Raw genomic sequence first — 21,859 nt, 5'->3', positions numbered from 1 at the left:
AACTCAGGCAAAATTATGACAGGGTGTAGATTCTTACAAATCAACACAATGGAGTGGTTCATGTCCAACCCCCGTTTTTTAATTCATGAGCACATTTAATGTTTTATGTAACCCCACTATGAGTCACCCTTACATTAAAATCCATATTTTGCAGAATCTGTAGTGTTATAACGCTGCCATCAGGCCAATTAGATGCTAAACATAAGCATAGTGCATATATTTTGAGTTACATGTAATGCTCATGGTTACATATCCACTTTTGTGACACAAGCATGCAAAACCTCAACTCTGAAATTGATTAAATTAAGGATAACAGCATCCATGCGTCAAAATACGGGCTTATAATATTAAAACATATGTACATTGTTTATTGTCAGCCTTGTGGATGTAACCAAAAGGCCTATTATTTTAATTATTTACTCTCAAAGTGAATATTTCACCCTCTACTTGGTGTATTGTGCTTGCCCATCTGCTGACAGTGACATTTCCCACAGCAGCGAACGCAGCACCGCTCTGTTCATTCCTGCAGTGTCCCGTTGTAGGACAGTCTGCGTGAACTCGGGAGGGGAAGCTCGCGCTGTTAAAACTCCCAGGATTTACACTCTGCCATTTTGAGGAAAACCGGCCGACATCAGGAGTACAGCCGCGTCCATGAAACAGAAGTCATGACCTGAATTAGTGACCCACCACTGTGAATCTGTAAGTATTTCTCCCTCCTGGTTGCACTCAGGTCTGTTTTTGAGAGAGCCGTGATAGTTCCTGAGCGCGAGGGACGACTTAAAGCTGTTTTGGTTTACTCTTGGTAAATGTTGACTCAGTGTGTTGTCAGCCGTAGCTCGGGACTGTGTGTGTGTGTGTGTGTGAGTGGCGCATGTTGTGCTCACAAAGTAGAGCGCGACTAAAAAGTGTGTGAGTGACAACTTTACTCAGAGTTTGCAGCAGCACAAAGGCGCAGGAGTGATCCCAGAAGTGGGCCTCTCTGTCCGAGACATGGGCCTGGCTGTGTTGTGGATGACAGCATGCTGGTACTGTTTTCTTTCTCCAGCCGGAGCTGTTGTGGGGCGACAGAAAATAGGTCGTTTACCGGTAACTCGTGTGTTTGTGTGGCATTTGCTGACCCCACGCTGCAAGAATGCGCCGCAACAATAGCGCAACAGTGTTTCAACGAGACGGAAACAATTTATTTGCACGTGACATTCGTAATTTTGGCCCTTTGCAGACATTTTTGAGTGCTGTGTATTTTTTTGGAAACTTTTTTTGGTCAGTTTAAACGGATATCAGGTCTGTAAAGTTAGACTGCACCAACCACTGTTGCCACAAGTGAAAACTAAACTATGAAATAAAGGTGAATGCTAAAACATAATGTGAATAACAGTTTAGAAGAGTCAATACTGTCTGTTAAACAACTGCAAGCATAATTTTGCTACAGCAGCAAAACACCTGAGTGAATTAAATTAAGCAGTTGTGTATTTTATTGCTTAAATTCAGCTTTTACTTTGTAAAGGGCAAAATATGTTATTAGGGGAGACTGGGGACGGTTACAACACTTTGTGCATTTTTTTCAGTTACTCATAGATTATTTAGAAAAGATCAACCAATTTTTTATATAATAAACTTACATATGTCGGCTAATTACCCACACCATTTAAATATGATTGCATATGATATATCATTTACAATATTTCTTTGAATGGAGCATGTCAGGTGTTGCAACTGACCCCACCCCTGTGGACAGTTGCAACACCACATCGTCACAGAGACGGTTGCAACTAGACCTGCCAGTTACTCAAAAATATTATTGACATCATAATATGGCCAAGTGCTATATCTAAATAGAAAGAGCTGCAATTTTCTGATTTAGATAAAATGTGTCGTAACTGTTAAAATTCAAACATTGTGGTGCTACTGAGATTCCCCAACCTACAAATCATATTTCAGACATAAGGGAACGTGCTTGTTTGGTACAGACACTAGCAAAAATCACATCGCCATAATTTCTTCAGTGAAAATGAAATGTAAAAAAATACAATTTCCATTGCAAACATGTTAGCATTAAATTTCACTAATTGACCATTGTTTTTTTTATCTCATTAGTGCAGCATTCTGAATATATACTATTGAATGATTATATTAGCCTATAATAGAATTTATTTATTTAGTAATATTTACCAAATAGCAGTTTTGTTTGTGGGGAACCCCTCTGTTAGCAACCCACTTCCCCACTTTTGGTATACTGAAATGTAATTTCTACTTTTTTATAATTTATTTACTGTAATACAAACAGTAATGGCTTACTATTGACTAACGGACCATTATACTAGTAAATATGTTAATTAGAAATAAACAGATTCTTGTATTATTTCATTAACTTCAGTAATCATGTACCTCACAATGAGTTGTGCAAGTAGCCTATAAATGTACGCATTTTATCCTCCTTTATTATTATTATTACCTCTTGAATGTAATTGACTTACAGTGCACATACCTGTACACATTTCTTATATTACCTTTAATTCTATTGTTGTTTTATTCTTCTGAAGTATATACTGTATTTAAATTTTCCCACTTACAGCCTCAGCACAGTGACGATGTATAATATATTTTTTAATATTTTAATTTTCTACATCTTAGATACTAGTTTCAAACACCACAGCATAATGCACATTTCATTTATATTTATTTTAATTTTTTGCTTTTTCTTTACATACTTTATTTCATACTCTTATTCTTACTTCTTATAATTCTCTATTCTTTACATCGGAGCAACTGTAACGAATCATAATTTCCCTCAGGGGATCAGTAAAGTATTTCTGTGTCTGATTCTGATCGACAGTTTTATATATTTGTGTGTACTATCCTTTAACATACATCATAATAACTTGTGCATGTATAAATGTCTGTTATAACGTAATCTTTTGTGAAATAAGTAAGTAAATAACAGCAATATAAATTTTTATTTGCATAAACTATCCTTTTATTTACCCCGCAAAAACTACTACTTTGAAATTACTGCTGTGTGGTCTGTTCTGATGTGGTTGCATGGCTTGAAAACAGTTGCAACAACTTGTTGCCGCCTCCCGTACTTTTCTCAAACGCTACATAGTCTTGCTTTGAGGATGCTCTAAAATATATGAAATAAACATTTTCCATGTGGTTATTATTAGTTTATCCCAAACTGTCTGAGACTAAAATGAATCACTGCTGCTTGAGTAAACTTACAGAGCAATAGTGGAAAACTTATTTCTGTAAGTGCCTCAGCTGACACACATGTCTCCCATTCATTCCTGCTTATTTTTTCCAGTCATGCTTTTCTGATCTGGAACAAACCTCTACAATAAGTACCCTGGAATTATTGTAACATAACATTGATTTATTCCAAGTGTTTAACGTGTGAGTAGACAAAAGCAGCAGCAGCGAACAAAGTTTCTCCTCTGCTCTATTTGATGGGAGAACACTGCAGACAGCGCCTGTGCCTTGCCACTGGAAATGGGTCATCACATTTTCAGCTCTGCACTCGATTACACAGTCAGTGTGGTCACAACAGTAGTACTCGCCCGTCAAATGAAAAGGGATAGCGTCTTATTTTGTTTATTTATATACTTCTCTGAGGGAAACGACCCACTCGGTAGTGTGAGAACACAGGAATTATCCAGAGAGTCCAACAGGAACTTGTCTCATTTAATCAGGAAGCATCTGTCTGCCAAGTCAGAGTTCAAATGTGTTTATTTATTTTTTCAATATTTAGCAGTAGTTTTATTCTTAAACCACAACAGTTTCCTCTCAGTCATCATTTGTCTGTCGCTGCTTCCTGTCATCAAGAGGTTTATCCTTTTTCTCACAGCAGAAATTACAGTAGACAATAACAATATGACAAGAACTCCTCGTGAAAATGGAACTTAATCTTAAAGTAAATATTCATTACAGTCACTGCAATAAAGATCAGTCATGTGAGGTGAAACCAAGGAGTGGCATCTGTTCTCTCATATCCCTGTTGGTTAGTATTGGCTTGTGATTGCTGTTCCTCTTTGTGGATTGAAATTTTCCATGTGTTTGTGATGACTTGTCACATTGTTTTAGACAGAAGATATTCCCATGTTAAATAACGTTGCAGTTTGACGGGTTTGACAGTTGCACCTGTAATTGGATCTGTTTGGAGTCGTCATGTCAAAGTGCTGACTGGCATCTTTTTAGCTGATGAATGCATGTATTTGGCGACATGTTATGACTCAGTTTGACCCAATAATTACAACTAAGTGACTTCAGACTGTAAGTAATTGTCCGTGGGCGTGAGGTGTGTGCCTTATTTTGCCTACCCCAGGCTTTTTCAAATGTGGTCATTTATGTAAGTATAATAATGACACATCTGCAATAATACTCAGGATTAACATACTCTTTATCTTAACTGCAGTGCTGCAATTCAAATGGGAACAAACCTGAACACTGTTAGTAAGAGAGTCTTGAACAAAGTTGCTCTGTACGATTACAATTCCCGTCTTTGCATTGCTTTTATAGGTGTGTTACCCTGTTAGATTTCGTCACCTCCCAATTCTTAAGACAATAATAATGAAAAATAAGGTTCAAATTGTAAAAACAATTCCTCAGGCTGGTTTTATGTGCTTTATAAATCACCTTATCACTGTAATAAGCCTAACTTAATCCCCCGACTCCCTCTGTGTTGCTGTTTTTTCATGTTTGACAGTGATAAACAACCACACAAACCAGAACTTGTGAGTATCGGGTGCATTTAAAAAAAAAAAAAGTGATAATATGACATTACGATAATATTTGTTGTCAGTTCACATGGATAGAGCAGGCTGGTATTTCCTGTGTGCAAAGCTGCTTGTCCCCGGGGAATGTGTGGAATGTATTCTTTTGTCCTCTGTAGATTTAGCAGTGTCTCGTTTCTGTACTGCTCTGCTAGAGAGCCCAGGAAGAGACGGCAGACTGGAAATGAGTCTGAAAGACTTGTCAGTAACCCCCGTGGAGATCTCATCCTTCTCAGTGCCCGTCTCTTTTTGAACCAAAGCCGAGGGTTTCTATAAGTCAGAGAGGCGGGATGAACTCATTGAAATGTCTGTGTGCTATCGCAAACATCCGCTCATTAGAAAGATGTTCTCCAGTGTTTGACTGAGGACTTGTCAATCCACTACCCCCGAAGAAGAGCCCCCACTTCCCTGTTTATTTATAGCTGGAGGAACTTGCCACTGGATTTCTCCTTCATGCAAGTCATGGCTGTGATCTTGAAGGGAGGAAGAAGGCTGTAATTGAGGCTTTCTGCTTTCAATTATTTTTTTCAAGATTTTTATGGGGAGATGAGGCTTCAGCATTTTGAGAGTGGCTTCTTTGTGGCCTGTGAGCCTGATGTTGGTGAGAGCAGAGCTGCCAGCACATGAAAAGACAGATTGTGATTGACTGGCTGGAAAATGAACAGCGAGATTGTATAAAGATTATTACAACATGTTCGCTCTCTGCCCATTGGCTAATGAGCCTGAATGCTGTTGTTGTTTAGCAACATTTCTCACACTTTTAATACATTCATTGAAATATGTTCTGCAGCTCTAATATCACAGAGGATGAAACAGTCATGGCGCCTTACACATTTTACCAGCTTTGTTCCTTTCCGAAGCTTCATGCAGTACCAGCTGCTCTGCCACATTATACCTGGTTCTCACAGTTGACTTCATGCTGGTTAATGAGACAGGATCTTTGACGCCATAGCTAACTTTTCTCACACGCATTTTAAAGTGAGCTTGCAATGAAATATTTACACCATGCTCATTTGGAAGCACGGTATGTCTGAAATGCAACATTTTGGCTCATCAATTTGCAATACAAAACCTTTGAACTCCCAAAACTTTTCCCTTTGAAAACAGCATCATTTTCCTTTTTTCCCCTGAACATTTCTTCCTCTGTTCCAGTAGGAGCTGCTAAAAACACATCAACTTTATATATCACAATGCTTTGAGAAACCAGGTGTCAATTTGTCAGAATGTATGGATACAAAACATCATGTTAGGTAGATTTGTAAGTTTTCCAGAGTGTGTTCTTAGGAGTACTTTTTGTTTTCAGAAGTTTGAATAGATTTGTAGTGCATATCCTAATGTAATGTTTGGAGTAAGAATAACAGAAGTGGGCCTCGCCCATGTGTCAAGATAACAATAGCAGTACTGTTTGCTCTCAAGCCCACAGCACACACAGAGTATAGAATACAGGAGACAGCGCTGTATCCAATCATGCACTTCTTGTAAATTGATCTAAATCGGGCTGTACTAAGGGGCTGGGCACAAAGTCTGCAGGTATTTGGTGATAAATCAAAGTACTGGACAAATTTAAAGAATGTCCTGATGATGTGGGACTACAAATGTCTGCAAGAATTCATGGCATCTATCCAATAGTTGTTGAGATATTTCAGTCTGGACTGAGGAGGCGACAGACATCGGCATTCATTACTAGAATGGCTAAAACGCATCACCACTGAGTCAATTTGTCATTATTAATGGAAGCAAATGGCACAATATCCGAATGTATCATGGTGTAGTGGTTAGCATTGTCGCCTCACAGCACAAGGGCTCCTGGTTCAAACCCAGGTTGGGGGAGCCCTTTTGTGCAGAGTTTGCATGTTCTCCTCGTGTCAGTGTAGGTTTTCTCCAGGTACTCCGGCTTCCTCCCACCATCCTCAGACATGTAGGTTAACTGGTGACTCTAAATTGCCCGTAGTAGGTGTGAATGTTAGCGTGAATGGTTGTCTGTCTCTATGTGTCAGCCCTGTGATAGTCTGGTGACCTGTCCAGGGTGTACCCCGCCTCTTGCCGAATGTCAGCTGGGATAGGCTCCAGCCCTCCCGCGACCCCTAACAGGACAAGCAGTTTCAGAAATGAATGAAGAATGAAAGTAGTATTGTACTGGCCCTGCCCACGTTTTAATATTTGAAGACCAATACTTTGTGCTTCAACCAAACAGTAATAACTACTGTTACATAAAGTTATGGCCTGGAGAATCAAGGCTACAGTTTTTTATCCTTTTCTGTTTTTCTTGCAAAAATGATCCAAATAAAGAAAAAGGCAAACATACTAGCTGGCATTTTGTTGAACTTCTTACACATGCATAAAGTTGGCTGATAGTCTATAAAAGACTGTTCCCACTATTCTGATGGTGTACTTGCAAGTCAGTTCAGCTAATAAATGTTTGTATGAAGGATTCTGCAAAAGCTTAAAAATCAACAAAAGCTCTAATCTGTGGTGTCACTGAGAGAGAAAAATGTGCTGCCTCTCTGACTCTGAGCTGCAGAGTGCTTGCTTCAGCGTTTGCATCAAAAGAGCCTGAGTTAATTGTGGTGTTAACATATGTAAACATGTTCCAGGTTTTCAAGGTCAGCCTTTCATTAAGTTTTAATGGCGCACCTTAAGGAAATATGTTTTATTTATATCCCCAAGAGCTCTCTATCTCTCTCTTTCTTTTCTCCCGACAGCATAGTAAATGTACTTGCTCTGCTTTTAAATGAGAACAGATCTAAGAGCATATGTGTTATTGCTGGAATATCTTAAGATTAAACTTTTAAAAAATTACTTTTAAGACCAAACTTTTTTTAATTTTCTAATTCTTCATATTTGTTTTCTTGCAGTGGAGACGGCCTCAGGAGGACTGCTAACCCAACAAAGGAGAGATTGTTGATTTGAAAGCGGCCATCAGACCTCTTCAGCCATGTGTTCCACAAATCACTCAAACTGGGTCACGTTTGAAGATGACAACACACCGCTCTCATCACCTCAGAAGCCTCTACAGTCACCAGGGCTTATCAAAGCATCAGTACCGCGTCCCAATGGTCTGAAATTAGTTCTTCCTCCAATTAGAGATACTTCCTGGAGCTTCAATAGTTCTCTGGAATCCCCTCAAAGCTCCTCGAGTCTTAGTGGAAGTTCCTATGTACCATGTAACACGCCCTTTTGCACTCCTGTGAGTGGGGTTCCTAGCAATGCGTCCCCATTTCACTCCAACACCTGGGAACAGAACGATTTCTTCCGGAGTTTGTCCAGCACGCCTAACACCTCTGTACACTCTACTGCACCAGAGGCCCTGCATCAAACCTCAGATGGACCAACCCCTTTCCCCTCTTTCCAGGGGAACTCAGGACACTATAACCCCTTCTGGGATGGATCTAGACACAGCGCAGATGTGGACAGCTCCTCGTCAGACTCAGAATTGGAGAACAGCCTACCACGCTTCTTTATTCGGACCAAAGACGGTGATGAGCCACCACGTGACCACCTCCAGAGCTCCTTCTCCTATGTTTGCCACAAACTGGAAGGCCTACGAGCCCACGAGGCAGAGACAGAAAAAGATGGGGAGAGGCGGCTAAGTTGTAAAAGTGAGGTGTTAAGCGAGGGCTCGTCCCAGTTTGTTCCTCGGGGTCTGTTTCGTAGCCAGAAGAGAGACGGCTGGTCTGTCTTGCTCAGGATTCCTGAAAAAAAGAACCGCATGTCCTCGCGGCAGTGGGGGCCGATCTACCTCCGCTTGTTGCCCGGAGGTGTACTGCAGATGTACTACGAGAAAGGGCTGGAGAAGCCATTCAAAGAGTTCCAGCTTCTCCCCCAGTGCAGGCTCTCGGATCTGAAACTGGAAAGCTACGGCGAGCCCCGGAAAGTCCTCTCGGTCAAGGTGGAACATTTCTCGTACACAGAGAAGAAACGCTATCACCCTAAGCTGGAGGTTAATCATGAGGCGGAGGCAGAAGAGCTGCTAAAGTTTGGCTCCACAGTCCACGACGACATGGAGGACCTGGTAGTCTCCATCGAAGAAGAAATCTTCAAATTGTGTATTCACCACCAGCAGAGGCGGCACTACGAGGAACAGGAGCTGTCGTTGCAGATCACGGATCATATCTGGGTACAACTGGATAAATTTGGAGAGGTCATGGAGCGGACAGCCTTCACCCAGATTCACTGTCTCGCTTTCCTGAACGGACTAGGGGATTGTTTTCTCGCCCTTAATGATCTTGGGCTGCTGCGCTTTGACTCCAGCTACGGGTCTGAGGATGACGGTGAACTCTGGATGGAGATTGCAGACTGCCACTTTCACAGATGTGTGAATGAGACAGAGTTTCAGAGGTCCCGGCTGATAAAGTTCTCACCTCCAGAGGCCTGCAGGGTGGAGCTGATGCGGTATAAGACAGCGTTTTTGGGTTGCACAGAAATCCCCTTCTCGATCAAAGCTGTTGTCACAGTTCAAGGTGCCTATGTGGAGCTCCAGGCCTTTCTTAACATGTCGGCCACCTTCCTTTCCACAGCGAGTGTGTCTGACACGAACCCACTGTGTGAGAATGTAGTGATCCGTGTGCCTGTGCCAGGTGACTGGGTCAAAGTGACGCAGACAGTGGCCTTGCTGCGGCAGAGGTCGCTGAAGGCCCGTATGAACAGAAACGCCTGCTTGGGCGCTGTCAGCGCTGCTGATTCACAGCCTGTCATGCAGGTGACAATCGGCACCGTCAAGTATGAGAATGTATATTCAGCTGTTGTGTGGAGGATCGACAGACTGCCCGCCAAGAATACAGGTAACACATTTCTGAGAGATTAAAATTTAGCCCAGCCCTACATCCTGACATCATTTTCTCATTATCTTCCTGGCTTCCTGTGCATGTGTACAGTATGTTTGCCGCTCAGTGGTGTGACACTCTAACTACAGGTGACCTTTGTTTTCTCCTTCACAGCGGTGGATCATCCCCATTCATTTTCCTGCAAGCTAGAGCTGGGATCTGATCAGGAGATCCCAAGTGACTGGTACCCTTTTGTCACAATGGAATGTGAAATTATGGGCGCGGTTGTGTCACAGACCAAGGTGAAGTCACTGGGCACCGCCAACGACATCCAGCCGCAGAAGCATGTGACCAGTTGGACACGCTATCATTGTCAGGTAAGATGACTCAGCAGTTTAATAATATCTTGGTCAATGCGTGCACCAACCTTAATTTACACTTAACAAAATTTAAACGCAACACTTTTGTTTTTGCTCCCATTTTTCACAAGTTAAAGATTGAAGACTTTTTATGCACTCAATAGATACATTTCTGTCAAATTTTTGTTTGGCGAGCACTTCTTTTCCAAGATAATCCATACATCTAAACAGTTGTGCCGCTGATTAAACATCATGTTTACTACAGAGGTGTGCCTTAAGATGGTAACAAATTTGCAACCAAAAATTTAAAAAGAAATATGTAATGAGTGAATTGAAAAGGTCTTCAATCTTGAACTCAAACCTGTGAAAAATTGTAGCAAAAACACAAGTTGTTGCTTTTAGATTTTTGCTCAGTGTAGATACAGAAAACATCTTTGTTTACCTACCTCATTTTGTGTTTTTTTTTAGGTGGAGGTGGAGAAGAAATGGATTGAAACAGAGTCACAGAAGCAATCCGGCTGTATGACACAGTGATCATCAAAGAATCTCTGAGGAGGAAGTCATCCCTTTTATCCAAGATATTTGCCAAAATCCTCTTCATGGTGAAAAGGGATGACAAATAAATGAACAGAAAAGGAGGGTGACGAGGGACTTTCTGCTTATATCCGGTGTCAAACTCATCTAATTACACATAGCCTGGTAGTATTTCTCATGGAGGTTAACCGATTTTGTGTCCTTTAACTGAGACTGAATTAGTCTAGACCCTAGTAAACAATTTAACATGGTCCTTTTGCCTAGCACTTTACATTTAATAGATTTATTAACTGTACGACCACAGATTATATGAGTAGTGTATATAAGCTTGCATTTGCATCATCTGCACTGCCCTACAGAAAGATTGGCAGCCTTATTAAATGTACTCTGAACAGGCTGCATGAGATAAACAGCTTAAGTAATGAGTGATATTCACTGTGTTTGAGAGAAAATAATTACCAGCATACATATAGGGTCGGGCCCTTGTGTTGCCAGGTAATGTTTAAAGTTCACATACTTCCATATATATATTCATCCAGGAATGAATCATCCACATTGGTACTAAATTCTGCATGGTGGTGGCTCAGTTCTCAATATAACCCCTTGTATCAGTAAGTTTTAGAGCAAATACGCAAGTGACAGACACACAGTGTGGAAAAGCACTATGGTGATGTAATTATAGTTGCACTAACACGCCGGTTCAAAGGTGGGTCACATCATGCTGAGCCCCACAGAGCAGCGTTTGTCTGAAGTGAATTAATCACAATTATTAGAGCAATTTGGTTGAATTGACTCAGGCTCAATGCCAATTAGCAGCCATTCTCCACAGGTTCAAAGCAACATGAAACAAAGTGACAATTAAATAATTTCTCTCACAAGTGCATTGGCCCCAAAAGCTACAAAATAGTTTCATATCTGAAGGGTAACTGTCTTGATTTTGCCAAATACTGACAAAGTGCATTTACAAAGTGAAACAGCAGTTGCAGGACTGACAGCAATGACCCACCTTTGGAGCGTTTTATGAAATAGTTGTAGTGTAGTACTCAGAGTTGTGAGGTCTGATACTTACTATACAGCATAAAGTGAGAAATTAATTTCCTCCTTTTCCTTCCCATGAATAGAACTCATTGCTTGCATTGCTTACCTCGAGCTGACCTTTGAATATATACCAGGGTTGTATTCTGGAGGACTGTAATTTTATTTAAACAAATCAAATCTTTATTATGTGATTTTTCTGCCTCTGGGTTGTGAATAGGTTGGATTAAAAAAAAAAGAATGGTGACGCTTCATAGCGAACAACAAGGCCTTCAGAGATGACTATGTTTGAGGTACCTGGCTTGAGCTGGATATTATGTACGTCAAGAGTAAAAAATTGAATTAAAGCTGAATGACTCATGGTACTTCTTCACGGACGTTCATAAGACTTGGAAGTGTCTGTCGACCACACACTGCAGGAAAAAGAGAAACTAACAGTGAATTATTAAATCAAGGAGAAGGAAGTGGAGAACTGCACATGCATAAAACACATCACAGTAACAGTTATTTATTATTACAACTACCCACTAATCATTCATCGAACAAAGGAGCAAAGTAGCTTTAAACAAACATCTCACCGAGTGTCAAAACACCACAACTTAATGTTTCCCATCATCACAGTGTTGTCGAGAGACGGAGACACCCAGCAGTGAGTAGTGACAAGCTGCTGCTTGATAAACGATGTGATTTGTAGGAAATTATTTTGTGCAAGTGCTGCATGCTGGGTGACTTTGTGCCATTTGATTACAGTAACTGTGATAGTGCACAGGTACAGAAGAGTGAAGCATCTTAGCCTGAACTGAATTTGCCTCATTAGGTGGTGGTCATGTTGTAGTGCTCTAGATGAAGCTCAAGACCAATTTAAGGTGTCAGTTTTGTAGACTCAACTGCATTTTTACTTCTTACTTATCTCAGACAAGAGGACTGGAGATTTTATGTTAAGACTGGTCAAGACCACAACTGCAGAGATAGCACTGAATTGCCTTTTCAAAAAAGAAGTGTTGAATAAAGATGGTTAGGTTTACTTCAGCTTCTTAGTGTTACACATATACACATATACAGAATGGGATAAAAAAAAAAAAAGCTTGTCATGTTTTCTGTGGGTATTTTTATGGGAATGTGAATCTTGGAGGAATGCCTTTGGTTTGTGTGTTCCACATTTTTTTGGAAGTGTGTCATGCAGTGCTTGTCTGGTCTTGACTTGGTCTTGGTCTTGATACACTCTGGTCTTGGCCATAACTTGCACTCAGTTTAGGTGGACATGACTACAACACTGGAGCATGCAACAATATCTCGCTGGACCCTCGTGACAAGTCACTACTCCGCAAAGCCTCAACCTGGGACATTTGAGTTTTTACTCCCTGCTAGCTAAATTCTTGCTATTAATTCTATGTCTGTGATGTGTTTTTATGGGTTTTGGGTATTTATATCTCAGGATTTTTCAATCTATGTCATATGATCTGGAAGTGATGGATGAGTTAATTGGAAAAATGCCTTTAAACACACAAAAAGATGGTCTCTTAATCCTAAAGATGAGGTTAGAGTTTCACTAAAAATGATAACAGTTGCTCTCCATTCAATGTCAAAATTGTTTAACAAATAATGTAGGGATAATTTAATCACAATCAGCTGTTTTTTGTATTTCTCAACTCAAAATTAGATGAGTAACTAAATCACATTTTACTTCGATTACATGAGTTATTTTCAGTTTCAGTTTTTAATTACCTAGTATTTTCAATGCCTGGACAAATAAAATAGACATAGATGATGTAATATTGGATATATATATGTATAAGGAGAGCGGCTATCCGAGTCCAGAGTAGCTTTGTGGTAACGTGACAGCTGAGTGTCTTAGTTTCAGTGAGTTGCAGTATCCACAGGGGTGGATACTCTCATGTTGCTGCTTTTGAGCCACAGCGCTCTCATCCTCTATCAGAGGACTCAACCTACAGTGTTGAGAGTGCCAGTATAACCAAACAGATGCTCGGAGGAAGCAGGGGTCACGGCGCCTGCTGCTGCTGCTGCTATGAATTCATTGAACACCAAGTTCAAAATGAAGTGTTTTGTAAAGGGTGAAATATTTTTAACTCCTGGCATTGTGCATTCCTGGGATCAGATACTGTACCGAGTCCCCCAGCAGCACGGTGGAAAATGTGCAACAGTGAAACCTTTCTATTGAAAGTAAACTAGAGCTGGAAAGGTCCTGTTGGACACAGATATTTGAGGCTCTCTAAAACCACATGGCTGAGATACAGTTAAGCCACTACAGGTACTGAAGCCATATTCAGTGTTAGGGTGTATTTGAGTTCCCAGATGTGGGTGGATGTAGGGTGGCCTGCAGGACATGGGCAGATTATGAGACAAAGAGACTCTGGGTGTAGAAATGCAAAAGGCCCCACCACTTCTCCAACATAGGAGCAAAAACACAGACTTTGTGGAGGTTTGTGTCTCTTGTTGTAGTTGTTGTGCATCTTTTTTGTAGTTCTCTCTGGTGTAATTTCGTGTCTGTTTTTTGGTCGTTTGTGTCTCTTTGTAGTTCCTTTGTACCTTTTTGCGCTATTTGTAGTCTCTTCCTGGTCAGTGCGTGCTGATTTGAGTGACATTTTGCAGGTGAAGGCCAGGGGGAGCTTTAAAACTTTGGGCCCTCTGGGCGTGTGCCTGCCAGGCCTGTTCAGTAATCCATCCATGCTGCAGGGGCACCCTCTATCCCCCACCCAACAGACATGGTACCTCACAAGCTGCAGCAGAATTACTCACTGTAAAACTGAAATGTAAGCACTGCCATAATGTTTAGTTGCAGTGTACATGCAAAATGAGTCACAGTTGTTTTAACGGTAAAATACGGGAACGCCTATGCTTGCATCTTGCTTTAGCAGCAAAGATTGACATTATATTAAACTGAATATTTCCATTCCAAACACATATAAGGTCATATTATAAATGGAACAAAGTAAAGAAAAACAAAACGAACGAAAAACTGACTTATAACAACTTTCTGAAAGTCCTCACTAAAAAAAACATGGCGCTCCCAGCTCCAATCACATCTCTCGGTCCAGCTTGATTACCATCACCTGTGTGTGCACTCTCCGTCAGGTGGCTGTGGGCAAAACAATCTGACTTCACCACCATCAACCATTTGTATGATGTTCCTGAAGTGCATTGTGACCGGACTGTAGTTGATTTAGCCCTGAAACATGCTGAACAACACAGGCCCAGTGGTAAGCAAAGCTGATTTTAAGCTAATTTTGCTACAAGGTAACTTTTAGCAAAAGTTTGTTTGGTGTGTGGGCTGTGGTGAAATAATGGTAGTCTAATAAATGCGCTCCTGAAAGCCACTTTGCTTTTCAAATATAGGCTGTTTATTCTGAGCCTCAAGCTATTTATTTGGAGTAGCTCAGTGCAGTTAAATCATGTCAAGTTTAATCATGCTGTCAAGCCAAATCCCATTAAAAAAAATATATCAATTAAGGTCAGGTAACATGGCTTTCTATATCGCAAACTCTTAGCAAAAACATCAATGATGTCTTTGTTCCGTTTGAAGAAGTCGTCTGCACATAAATATTTGATTTCACTAACACTTTAATTTGGATTGTAGTCGTTTTGAACAGATTGAAGAACACAAAGAACATCTTTCATCTATTCTAAAAATGAAACTTTCACTAGAAACGATACCTCAGGCTGCTGATATGTTCCCCGAAATGAATAGTGACAGCGATATGTTCAGAAAATGTGTTGAGTTACACATAGGTGCATGAGTCTACCATTTCCAACAGTCGGCAACATAAAAAAGACATCTGTTTGAATGGAATTTGGTATCTTGCTTCTAAGAAAACACAAATCACTTTATCTTCACGAGCAGCTCAACAGCTTCTGACTTGCAGTTTCTGTAAACAACTGCAGGCCAAACTCTACTTGTCCATAATTGATGATGTGATAGAGAGTATGAGGGAGCTCTTCTTGGATGAAGGGCTTGAAGACCGCATCCTGGACGATTTAAGGCATGTGAGTTATAGTCTACATAACTCTGCTTCATTTGAAAAAAGTAAATAGATGTAATGCACATCTTGACTTAAGCTGTCAGTTACAGCAAAGTTAGATCATCTAGTGAGAAAAGTATACACCATACTGGGAAGACAGACTGCTGTGTCTTCTTGCTGTGCAGCTTTGGGAGTCAAAGATGATGCAGTCAAAAGCAATGGAAGACTTCAGGAAAAATAATATCAACTCATCCAACTTTGTGCTGCAGCTCCCCACCAACTACAGTCAGACTGATCAAGAGCTCACAGGTAACACACTACTGCTTGAAATGAACTGCCTCTGATGACACACAAAAAAGAGTAGTTCATTTACGTTAATATACCGTGAATGGGAAACAAGAATTCCAGTGTGTAAAGATGCTGCAGAGTAGCTGTCAGATTTCATATTTATGGCACAAATGTACATACATCGTGAAGTGATTCAGAGAGAAGACGGTCCATTTTTCTGATTTTTGCATAACCTGCTCTGCTCTGATTTTTTTGCTCTCAGCCTCAGTTGTGATCCCTGCAAATCAGAGCATTCACAGTTTCCAAAGGAAGGCAAGTGTCATCAAAATTCACAGCACATCACTTCCCTGACCTCATATGGCTTCTTACATGAGGGGCACACACTGAAGCAGAAAAATGATCAGAATAATTTTAATCTTAAAAGCAACACATAATGTTGAAACTTCAACACCACTGGAATCTGTCTGAATTTATGCAACATGAACTCCCATTTTTTGGAATGTCCATGTCAAATGATGCAATTTGAAGGTTCAGAAATTCAGATTAATTAAATTCTGCTCTTAAAACAAAGTCAAGCCGAAAGATCAAGCTGCTGATTGGATTTTTACATTTCAGACACAAAAGTTCTTGAGGAAAAAAATTAAACATAAACACTGACCTACCAAGGATACCACTTCTCCTGATTTGTTAACTAGATGAGAGACTTTGATCATCAGACAAACCTGTCCGATCAATTACATTCCCGCTTGATTTCACTCTTGGCAGCAACTTTTTCTGTTTGAACTTAAAATCTTAGATCAGGATTTCACTAATTGAATTTGATAAACTTGAATATATATTTGAAGACTTCAGTTCAGTTTGTGAAAAACAAGTTACTTTGAAATTGTATCAAGTGAAATAACCCGACTGGAAATTTCAAAGAAGAGGATTTAAACCACATTTACTTGCTATATGTCAGTGGTGTGGACTCGAGACATGACTTGGACACAAGTCAGACTCAGGTCACGAATTTGACCTTAGACTCACCTGATGAAATCAAAAAAGACTTGCAAATTGACTTGGACTCAAACACGAGTAACATGTGACTTAAATTGGATTTGTGCCTTTTGATTTGATATAACTTGATACCCTCCCCCAAGCCCAAAGATTATATACTGTATATGTACATCACTTCCTTTATCACCTAACATTACTGCAATTCAATCCCAGCAAGTTGATGCTTAATTCCCCAGATCCAGTCCAGCAGCATCCAGCTGGGTTGCAGGAGAGAACCATGAAGAGCTAACTTAAACATACATAGCGGCAGTTAGAAAAATTATACCAAAGATAATTTTGTTTGCGTACAAAAACTATGTGTTGGTCAACAAAAACAACAGCAGTATGCAAAATGTGTGGCTCAATAAAAAGGCATTGATGATTTTTATACAATTCATTTAGCATTACTCAGTTGTTAAAATGGCATTATAGTAGGGGAAGAGCGCAACATGACTTATATAGGACTTGAAACTCAAAGTTTAGAACTTGGGACTTGCCTGTCTTGACTTGAAGTGTAGAGACTCAACGTACTTGTGGGACTTGCAAAACAGTGACTCTGTCCCATCTCTGCTTTTTATATAGTAGCATTTGAATTTTAACAAAGTATTTGCCGATGGTTAAATGGCTTTTGTTTGCCTCCACAGTCACACTAACTTCATGTATCTGACATGATAGCTTCAAATGATACATGTATGACACTGTTGGCTTCAGGGATGAGTACATTTAAAATGCATGTAAATAATTACTGTTTGATATGCTGAATTATGCACATAATGTTTCATTGCAGAACAACTCAGAGGCACTTGCTACTTTTTCTCTCCCTGCTGGGTTGTCGTACCCTGTGCAGATACCAGCTGGAGTCACTCTGCAAACAGCTTCTGGTACATAATGACATGTTACGTGCCTAAATCTGTTTTGTTTGCAGCATGCACTAATAAGTTGAAATAACATTTCATTCTCCTTCTTTTGTCTCACTGAGGTCAACTCTACAAGGTCAATGTTCCAGTTGTGGTTACTCAGGCCCCGGCAGGTCAGCCACCTGTATCTCAAAGCAGAGAGAAAGTCATTGAGCAGAGAGAAGCTCCTGCCCCTCAGTCAGCTGCAGCCCTACCAAATGCCACTTATCCTCAGGAGGTGGAGCCATCCTCTGCATCCTCTGCACCCTCTGCTCCAGCCACTCCTGTCACACAGCTGCCACATCCAAAGACCACTTTACCCCCTGGACGTGAGAGCAGCCTCTCACAGCAGCCACCAGCAGTTCCTGCTGCTGAGACCTCGCAGCTTGAAGGAGCCCACTCTCCAGAGCCTGAGGTCACACTGTGGGAAAAAGATCCGAGTCCACAACAACCCGAACCTTTGAACCTCAGCGTGAGCGCCTCACCCTGCAGTCAGCTATTAGACTTCCAGATTAGCACCGAGGAAGCTTTGATACAGTCAGCAGAGTTAAAGACCAGAGACATTGATGACATCCTGAAAGAAGTGATTGAGGAGGAGAGAGAGAAGGCAGAAAGGGCGAGGAATCTAATGCCTGTGAGGACTGACAACCAGGCTGAGGACGATCTTGGAGTAAGTCAAAAAAAAAATTCTCTCTTTAAGCACCTGCCAGTGACAAAAACAGGAAAAGCCAGTTGTTGAGATACAGATGTGTATTTTTAAATGAAAAGTTCCACGTAGATGAGAAAATCAATGCAACTCTCGTATCGGTACACTAATTATTTAGCTGGACTTTAACTTACCCAGGATATCCTTTCATTATCTAGTGTGACCAACCCTCACATTGGCCATCTGGATAACCAGTACTACAAAGCTGGTCATCAACTAGTTCAGTCAACTCTGGGTTTTCCTATCTAGCGGAAAACCGGTGGAAAAAGAGCCCTGGAACAATGAAATAATTCTACTGACCTCTAAAAATACATAGACTACTCTTTTTCTTTTTTTTTTTTTTAAGATATTTTTTCGGGCATTTTTTGCCTTTAATGGACAGGACAGTTTAGTGTGAAGGGGGGAAAGAGAGAGGGGATGACATGGAGCACACAGGCTGGACTCGAACCCGAGCTGCTGCAGCAACAGCCTTGTACATGGGGTACCTGCTCTATCCACTAAGCCACCAACACCCCTAGTCTACTCTTTTTTCACCCGAGACTCCAGACTTGCGTCCATGGAAACTTTTTTCCTCAGTGATCTGATTGGTCACTGGACGTCGGGGTGTTGACAGACTGTGATCCAATACTCTGAAGTTAACCTGCTCCGGAGCAGGTTAGCTGTTCAGCATAAGTTACCATGGTGATTTATCTCGGTAAAAAGAGGGACATAGTACTGAAAACCCAGCGTTAAACCTGAAGTTACCTAGCTAGCTTCAAATCCTGCTTCGTAGTACAGGCCTCTGGTTAGCTTAGCTTAGCTTAGCATAAAGACTGAAAACAGGGAGATATTTAGCTTGGATCTGTCCAGGGGTAACAGAATCTGTCCTCCAGACCTCTAAAGCTTACTAATGAATTATTTATTATTATGAATTTATTTTTTATCATGTCTTGATTTGTTTAATCCATTCTTACTTCAATAGTTTACCCCTCAAATGGCTATTTTTATTCTAATTATATGAAGAAAACATTGTTTTTCTTGGATGCCTTCACAGTGAATGAAGATTCCAAAAATTGAGAAAAATTTTGATGCAGAGGCATTGCGTATAACACCAGAAAAAACTATTCAAAACATCCATTGACAAACGCTTATACAACTTGTGTAGTATAATTTAAGTCTCATTTATCCAGTCAGATGCTCAGTACTTCCCAAATACATGCACTTTTGCTGAAACCAATAAATCATAATATTTAAAACACTTCTGCATAAACACTCAAGGTTTTTTGAAAATGCATGCATTTGGAAAGTACATAAATGAGACTTGGATTATACTGCATGAGTTGTGTGAGAGTTTGAATGGAATGTTGTTTGAATTTTCTCTGTTGGATTTTTTTGCACACCATAAAGGCATGTGAGTGAAACAAACCTTTCTTTGCAAATTCAACGTACCACTGGCTGAGCAGTAGTAATTTAAGAAGGGGTTATGAGCCAGACAGTTTCTTGGCACAGAGTTTCCAGGCTTTTTGCACAGCTAAGCTAACCAGCTGCTGGCTATAGCTTTATATTTACTCAACTGACATTAAGTGGTATCAAGCTCTAGAAGAGTGTGTCTGTCGGACTATTCCACTCCAGTGGTTTAACAGAAAGAATTAAGGTGTGTAGTTTAAAATAAATGGATGTTTAAGAGGTATAGAGGGAGTGTGTTGTATTGTTGAAAGTGTAGGATGCAGCATTTTTGAAGCTTGAGCTGTACTGAGGACTACAAGTCAATATATCTCTGATTTTGACAATACTGCTTTTAACTTTGAGTCCCCCAACATGTTTCCATGATAAAGTTGGCATCCATGTCTCTCACATGAAAGTTTTTTCACTACTAACTCCTCAACATGAGTTGCATTCAAATCTGAAATGCCTGGGTGCTGTAAAACAGACTGCTGTGTCCAGGTGTGCAATCTTGAATTATTCAAAGACATTTTATCACAGCCTACTTAAATTCTCTGAATAGTATCATGGCACAACTGTTAAGTTTCTTTTCCCATCTCCTGCTTAGCTGGACCTGGACTACAACTACAGCGAGCTGTCAGACATCGTTCAGCTGGATGGACCTGCAGGCAACTCTGACATGGAGGAGGAAGAGGGAGTTCCCCTGGAAGAGAACGACTTTCTGGGTATAATCAATGCCGAGGCCATCAAAGCCCTGCAGGAAGGAGATGGAAGCAGTGACGGTAACAGCATCTCTTCCAGCAGCGACAGCGAGGAGGCAGATGAGCTCGCTAATGTAGAGGAAGAGGTGAGAGAGAGAGAGGTGGATATGAATTTTGTCATGGTTTATTTTTTGCCTCTAAAACATCTCTGTTTGAGAAACACCAGCTGAGTTGTGCCACTTTTGCTGCGAATGACATTTAACAGTTGTGCAGGCAGCACTCAGTTTCTTTTCCCAACAGCATGTCTTTGATTGCACACTTATCAATTCACTTTCTATCATTTAGGATCCTTTGAATTCAGGTGATGATGTGATTGAGCAGGATATCCCGGATCTCTTTGACACTGACAATGTAATCGTCTGTCAGTACGACAAAGTAAGAACATGTTGGCTCTATACTGGCTCTGAACACTGTTGAGTATTGACCCTGATAAAATGTTCTTTATATTGCAGATTCACCGCAGTAAGAACCGCTGGAAGTTTCATTTAAAAGATGGAGTGATGTGTTACGGAGGTAGGGACTACGTGTTCTCTAAAGCTGTTGGGGAAGCCGAGTGGTGATGAGCTTTCTCCTGAACACATCAGATAATCATGTTGAAAGACGGGAAACTGATTTAAAGGGGGGAAATAATCAGTGAATTTAGAACTCTTGGTGTTGTAATTTCACTCACGGAGCCGGCAGTTAAAACACCTCTGTGCAAAATCACTGATACTTTTGTTTTTTTTCATTATGTAATTATCAGAGCAATACTGCAAGTCATTTACAACCAATTACTCGCGGCGCTGCTCTACTGAGACAAACAGCATGAATTTATGTTGTATAATATTTAGCTGAAAAATAGTTTTCTTTATTAGTGGAGCAAAACATTATTTGACCTGGAATGTGTTTTTCTTCTGTCATAATCATGTTGCTTTCAGGCTACCTAATGTGCTGTTTGATTTTCAAACACTGTAATGTCTTTAATCACGCTTCAAATACACTGAACTGCACTGTTGTGCTGCATTCAATAAACCCCCCTTTTTTCTGCGCAGTCCTGCACAGAGCCAGTGTTCCCTTGGTGTCATATTATTTTTCTAATGAACTAAGAGGACTTTTTTTTTCTCCCTGTTGAAACTACTACACACAAATTCACTGGAATGTGACAAAATGAATTTATAAATGCCAGCATGGACACTAAAATCAATTAATGTTTGACGGTGGTTTGGATAGACACTCAAGCTAGCTGCTCACAGCTGGAGAGGAAATGTAAAGGGTGCTGTGACAGCTCCAGGAACAATTTACAAAACAACAAATCAGTGAAAAATCCTCAGAAAATGT

The 21,859-nt window shown here is 40.5% G+C and overlaps 1 protein-coding gene across 2 annotated transcripts; it reads left to right on the top strand.

The window, feature by feature from the left end:
• The first annotated feature begins 512 nt into the window (after window positions 1–512).
• Window positions 513–21,591, top strand: ston1 (stonin 1). 2 transcript variants are annotated; one of them, XM_033613269.2, is made up of 11 exons: window positions 513–699; window positions 7,622–9,547; window positions 9,704–9,906; window positions 15,358–15,459; window positions 15,620–15,743; window positions 15,985–16,034; window positions 17,545–17,638; window positions 17,737–18,323; window positions 20,389–20,628; window positions 20,828–20,917; window positions 20,995–21,591. In XM_033613269.2, exons 2-11 carry the CDS (start codon window positions 7,702–7,704, stop codon window positions 21,100–21,102), a joined length of 3,444 nt encoding a protein of 1,147 aa, XP_033469160.2. In that variant the 5' UTR covers window positions 513–699; window positions 7,622–7,701; the 3' UTR covers window positions 21,103–21,591. The 2 variants fall into 2 exon arrangements, with proteins under 2 accessions (XP_033469160.2, XP_078017109.1); XM_078160983.1 differs by lacking the exons at window positions 15,358–15,459; window positions 15,620–15,743; window positions 15,985–16,034; ... (3 more) ...; window positions 20,828–20,917; window positions 20,995–21,591 and adding an exon at window positions 10,357–11,799 and having other exon boundaries at window positions 517–699.
• Window positions 21,592–21,859: the final 268 nt, after the last annotated feature.

Source organism: Epinephelus lanceolatus, chromosome 17, assembly GCF_041903045.1.
Source record: "Epinephelus lanceolatus isolate andai-2023 chromosome 17, ASM4190304v1, whole genome shotgun sequence".
Classification (NCBI taxonomy): domain Eukaryota; kingdom Metazoa; phylum Chordata; class Actinopteri; order Perciformes; family Serranidae; genus Epinephelus; species Epinephelus lanceolatus.
Note: the sequence above shows the minus strand (reverse complement) of the source record. Positions and strands in the feature narration are given on the sequence as shown.

Coding starts and splice junctions, on each gene's coding strand:
- ston1 (XM_033613269.2), top strand. CDS start 7,702: ATGTGTTCCACAAATCACTCAAACTGGGTCACGTTTGAAGATGACAAC. Junction 15,460..15,619: donor TCCTGGACGATTTAAGGCAT/GTGAGTTATAGT, acceptor CTTGCTGTGCAG/CTTTGGGAGTCAAAGATGAT. Junction 17,639..17,736: donor CACTCTGCAAACAGCTTCTG/GTACATAATGAC, acceptor TGTCTCACTGAG/GTCAACTCTACAAGGTCAAT.